The following is a 5,718-nucleotide window of genomic DNA, read 5'->3' as shown; positions in this document are numbered from 1 at the left end:
GCCCTGGCACAACTTGAGGCCGGTGCCCCTCGTCCCATCGCCCCTTCCCTGGGAGCAGAGCCCGACCCCCCCGGCCCCCCCCTCCTCTCAGGCAGTTGTAGGGAGCGATGAGGGCTCCCCTCAGCCTCCTCTGCTCCAGGCTGAACCCCCCCAGCTCCCCCAGCCGCTCCTCGTAAGACTTGTACTTGTGTCTTCACTTTGACAGCGCTTGTCATGAAAATGATCATTGCCTTTGTGATTTGCAAACTGCTGTGTATTTTACGGGCCCTGACCTAATTTGCAGTGAAAGTCAGTTTAAACGGTTCCATATTTCTGCAAATGAGATCGCCATCCTCCTGGTACATACACACAGTATGCACGCGTATACTGTTGCTTTACTTTAAAGAGTGTGAGGACGCGCTTTTCCATATATAACTTCAGCTTTATAGAGCATGACTTGCCTTACATGGGAATACTCAGGAGCATGACCGGTCTCGTTTTGACTGCATCCGTATGATGTCTTTGAAACATCATTTATTTCTCTTCTCATCTCCCATTCAGCAAGAAGAGCAACCCAAGTACGAGGACAACATTTACATGTACATATATTTTGTTATCTTCATTATCTTCGGCTCCTTTTTCACCCTGAACTTGTTCATTGGTGTCATCATTGACAACTTCAACCAACAAAAGAAAAAGATAAGTCATCTGCGTTGGCTGATCAGTGGGGGGGGGCTGAGGCTTGTTAGAGGAATGTTGAGTCTTTGGGCTGATGGGGTTTTTCTGCAAAATAAAGGCCAAGGGCCTTCAGTCTGGGGCACAAACCTCCCCTCTTGGGGCTGTGGGCTGCAGAACCACGGTGACTCTTAGTGCCTCACTCCCTACCCAGCCCCACTGGGACTGGCTGACCAGGCTCAGGAGTAGGAGAGGAGCCCAAAGCTTTATGCAGAACTCTACTCAGAGCAGATATTTTCCTTAGACTACATTGTCCTGCATTGCTGGGGTTTTTTTTGCCTTGACTAAGATATACAGGCTACAAGAGGTCTTCCTTGCCTCTCCCTCCATCTCTCATAGACTGCTTTTCTTCTCTGTAAGCCAAGCTGAGGGTTTGCACGTATGCAGAACCTGCTAAATCATAGAATCATAGACTGGTTTGGGTTGGAAGGGACCCCTAGAGGTCACCCAGCCCAACCCCCCCGCAGGAGCAGGGACACCTTGAACCAGACCAGGTTGCTCACAGCCCCGTCCAACCTGGCCTGGGATGTTCCCAGGGATGGGGCCTCCACCCCCTCTCTGGGCAACCCCTGCCAGGGTTTCACCACCCTCACTGGAAAGAATTTCTTCCTGGCCTGACACCTCTGCTACCTGTTATCACAAATGAGATGGAGGGGATGGGGAAGGATAAAACAGGTTATTTGTAGGAAAAGTCCTCAGTTTTCTTTAAAGGAAGCTCGGTACGCCTTGGCTATTAGTACAAGTTATTTCTGTCTAAAATAGCTGCCACCAACTTCCCATATGGCAGGTATCCTCATGACTTAGCTAGGATGTTATTCCTTTCCCTTCTGGTGTATGAGCTGATTGTAACCAGTTTTCCTTTTGCCCCTTTACTTTGGAGGTCAAGATATTTTTATGACGGAAGAACAAAAGAAGTACTATAACGCCATGAAAAAACTGGGCTCAAAGAAGCCTCAAAAACCTATTCCCCGACCTCTGGTGAGTATGTTATAAAGGGAACTGAAGGAAAAAACCTGCAGAGGAGACTTTCAAAGGAGCTTCGGCTCCAAAAGCATCCTTTGTTATAACTCCTGATGGATTCCACACCACCATGTTCTTGTCGTTATAATTCAGGTATCATCTGAGAAAGGTTAAAATGCTACGGTGTGGTCGGTGTTAATCAGTTGGCTCACTTAGAATCATAGAATCATAGAATCACTTTGGTTGGAAAAGACCTTTGAGATCATCGAGTCCAACCTTTAACCTAACCCTGCCATCCCACCACTAACCCATGTCCCTCCCATGTTGACTCAACAAAACAATCTGAGCACCCAGTTCTATAGCTGAGAGGCTCTAGATGGCCGGGAGGCCTCCTGGCATTAGCGAGCGGGATCTTGGACAATGAGGCAGCTTTGTGGGCTGCACTGATCGAGACCTAAGTGCGTTTCCCCGCTTCCCGAAAGGCTTTGCGCGTGGTATCGGGCAAGTCCCTTAGATGCTGCCGTGGATAAGGCATCCTGCTCCTCTGCCTCCTGCTAGAACTAGACTGCTGCCGGGACGCAAAAGAGGGGGTGGGAATCTAGCTCAGGTGCCCTGCAGTCAGCGTCACCGCTGCAAGGTAGACCTGGCTGCTTTCTCCAGTCGTGACTGGAGGGTCATCACCCTGCCTTTGGTTTTAGCAAAGAGGAAGATACGCCGGTCATGGGGTTGTGGTCGCATGTTTGGGGTAGAAATAATAGCATTTTCCTACCTTTCCCATAAACGGATTGAGTTGTGGCTGCAGGTTGCCATGAAAGCTTCATAAGATACTGAAAAACCTATGTCCTCATCCCTGTTTCCACCGACAGTGAAATAATTTGTTGACTCCTGCTACATTTTTGCTCAAACTTGTTTGGTTCATTGTCTCTCTCTCCTGTTGCACAGAACCGCATTCAAGGAGCTGTCTTTGACTTTGTCACTCAGCAAGCATTTGATATAGTCATCATGATGCTCATTTGCCTCAACATGGTGACCATGATGGTGGAGACAGATACGCAAAGCAAGCAGATGGAGGACATCCTTTACTGGATCAACCTGGTGTTTGTCATCTTCTTCACCTGTGAGTGTGTGCTGAAGATGTTCGCCTTGCGGCACTATTATTTCACCATCGGGTGGAACATTTTTGACTTCGTGGTTGTGATTCTGTCCATCGTGGGTAAGTGCGACACCAGTTAGGTCGAGGGCTGTGAGCGCTAGGCTGTCTTGGTGTTTGCAGGGTAGAGCGCGTTCTTGTCTTTGAAGGGGCTGTATGGGTACCAGGACTCTAGGTTCTCTTTTTAGCCTTGTGAAGAGATTGTGGCAGAATTTGGCAGCTTGAAGTCCTGACTAATGCACCCTCCTCCCTCTGTTCTGGCATTCATTTCCAGTTGTATGGAGTAAAACACTTGACGATTACTCTCCCTGTCTTTAAAAACAGAAATCGTACTCACCTCATCAGAATGTTAAAATGCTTACTAACAACTGAAAATAGCACTGCAGTGCTCCTACATCAGCATGTGATTTGCACTCTTGTTTTCGCTTTGGTTGAATGTTGAATCAACCAGTTTCCTCCAACAGGTTTTTGGCTTTTAGCCGCTAATCTGTAAAATACGCGTAACCTCACAAATACAAGGGGGTCGCTCAGAAAGCTTGGCTGGATGCGGCTCTGCCCAGGCGTACTGACAAAACACCAACACTTAGGGACCATCCTGCGGTGTAAAACTCAGATCCAGGCTTGTCTGCTGCCAGAAATAAGATTTACCTTGCGTATTTTTAGCACTTTCGAAATAAAGTCCCATGGCAGAGTTAGGCACCAAGAGCTAGACACCTCCAAGAACCAACTCATCCCTCCTTATCCAGGTGGAACGCCTCCCTGGGCAGCCGTGCCTCCCTCCCTCTCCATTTAGGAGAACTCTTAGGGAGCCAGAGCAAACAGCTAAGACTTAGCTGCCTGAAGGTGAGGCCTCTTAATCGCAGACCCCCCTTTGAAAATCCGGCCAAGGTGTTGTGTGCGCCCAGTCCCTTGACTAGGTTCAGAAGCAGCAGATGACTGCACGTCTCCGTTGTCACACTTGTCCCTTCTCTTCTTCTTTAGGAATGTTCCTGGCCGAAATCATCGAGAAGTATTTTGTGTCACCCACTCTCTTCCGAGTCATCCGATTGGCTCGCATTGGACGTATCCTGCGTTTGATCAAAGGAGCCAAAGGAATCCGCACCTTGCTTTTTGCCTTAATGATGTCCTTGCCTGCCTTGTTCAACATTGGCCTTTTGCTGTTCTTGGTCATGTTCATCTTCTCCATCTTTGGCATGTCAAACTTTGCCTACGTCAAGCATGAGGCTGGCATCGATGATATGTTCAACTTTGAGACCTTTGGCAACAGCATGATCTGCTTGTTCCAGATCACCACATCGGCTGGTTGGGATGGCCTGCTGCTGCCAATCCTAAACCGGCCGCCAGACTGCGACCTAGACAAGGAGCACCCTGGGAGTGGTTTTAAGGGGGATTGTGGGAACCCTTCGGTGGGGATATTTTTCTTTGTGAGTTACATCATCATCTCCTTCCTGATCGTGGTCAACATGTACATTGCCATCATCCTGGAGAACTTCAGCGTGGCGACGGAGGAGAGCGCAGATCCGCTAAGCGAGGACGACTTTGAGACCTTCTACGAGATCTGGGAGAAGTTCGACCCCGATGCCACGCAGTTCATAGAGTACAGCAAGCTCGCAGACTTTGCTGACGCTTTGGAGCATCCTCTCCGCGTCCCAAAACCCAACACCATCGAACTCATTGCCATGGACCTGCCTATGGTAAGTGGGGACAGGATCCACTGTTTAGACATCCTGTTTGCCTTCACCAAACGGGTCCTGGGGGACAGCGGAGAGCTGGATATACTGAGACAACAGATGGAGGAGCGGTTCGTGGCGTCCAACCCTTCCAAAGTGTCTTATGAGCCTATCACGACTACGCTCCGGCGTAAGCAGGAGGAAGTTTCAGCGGTGGTTATCCAGAGGGCTTACAGGGCTCGCTTAGCCAGGCGGGGCTTTATTAGCCGAAGGCCTCTCTCCACAAAACTGGAAAACGGAGGAACAAACAGGGAGAAAAAAGAAGGCACCCCCTCTACCGCGTCGCTCCCGTCGTACGACAGCGTTACCAAACCCGAGAAGGAGAAACAGCAACGGGCGGAGGAAGGCAGGCGAGAAAGAGCGAAAAAACCAAAAGACGTCAGGGAATCCAAGTGTTGAGACACAAACAATGGAATTGTACAAATTCAAATCTTTGCGAGTGAAAAGATTGTTTACAAACTTGACGAAATAATACGGAACAGCTGTGGAGACACCTCCCTGAAGATCCTATACCAAACATAGTCTGCTTCCTGTGTGACAGCGTTGCATCTAAGGCAGTGCCCTACCACCTGGTTAAAGGACCCTTGTGACGAACATTGAAACACACACAAAAAAAAGGAAAAAAAATGGATTTTCTGTTGTTTGGGCAGGTGGATACTGCATGTTCCACATCAGTCAATGCAACTTAGGACAAACAGGCAAAATAAAACACACACACACAGACACACACAAACACACACAGAGGAACAAAACCCGCTGCTGGGATTCATATATTTTCCAAAGCAGCCAAAAATGGATTTTATTTTCCCATTTTTGTTGATTATTATTGAAAGAAAAAAAAAAAAAACCAAAAAAAAAAACCAAAAAACCCCCAGAAGTCACAGTGGGAAAGGGTTGGTTCATGCGAAATTAGGTTTGCATTTAGTTAAAGCAGCAAAAAAAAAAAAGGGAAAAAAAAGAAAAAAAAAGAAAAAAGTTAAAACAAGTAAAACAAAAAAAAGGAAAAAAAAGCAGCAAACGGCCCATTTAGCCCATGCCATTGAATTGCCATCGTTCCTTTGATATTTATTATCTGCATTCCACTTTCTACATGGGCTTTACTTGGTTTGGGAGATGGGGTTTGCGGATACCTTCAGCCTGGAGGCAGCTCAGGCTGATCCCTCC

At 47.9% G+C, this 5,718-nt stretch overlaps 1 protein-coding gene across 1 annotated transcript in view; it reads left to right on the top strand.

Moving 5' to 3' along the window:
- LOC104132770 (sodium channel protein type 8 subunit alpha) overlaps window positions 1–5,293 on the top strand; it is a 47,922-nt gene extending 42,629 nt beyond the window's left edge. Inside the window, 4 exon segments of the mRNA XM_035901510.1 lie at window positions 541–678; window positions 1,588–1,692; window positions 2,617–2,887; window positions 3,806–5,293. Of these exon segments, the coding sequence (XP_035757403.1) occupies window positions 541–678; window positions 1,588–1,692; window positions 2,617–2,887; window positions 3,806–4,953 (1,662 nt within the window). The 3' untranslated portion in view covers window positions 4,954–5,293.
- The last annotated feature ends 425 nt before the right edge of the window (window positions 5,294–5,718 follow it).

Source organism: Egretta garzetta, unplaced genomic scaffold (genome assembly GCF_000687185.1).
Source record: "Egretta garzetta isolate BGI_Z169 unplaced genomic scaffold, ASM68718v1 scaffold309, whole genome shotgun sequence".
Taxonomy (NCBI): Eukaryota; Metazoa; Chordata; class Aves; order Pelecaniformes; family Ardeidae; genus Egretta; species Egretta garzetta.
This window is presented reverse-complemented; position numbering and strand designations above follow the sequence as displayed.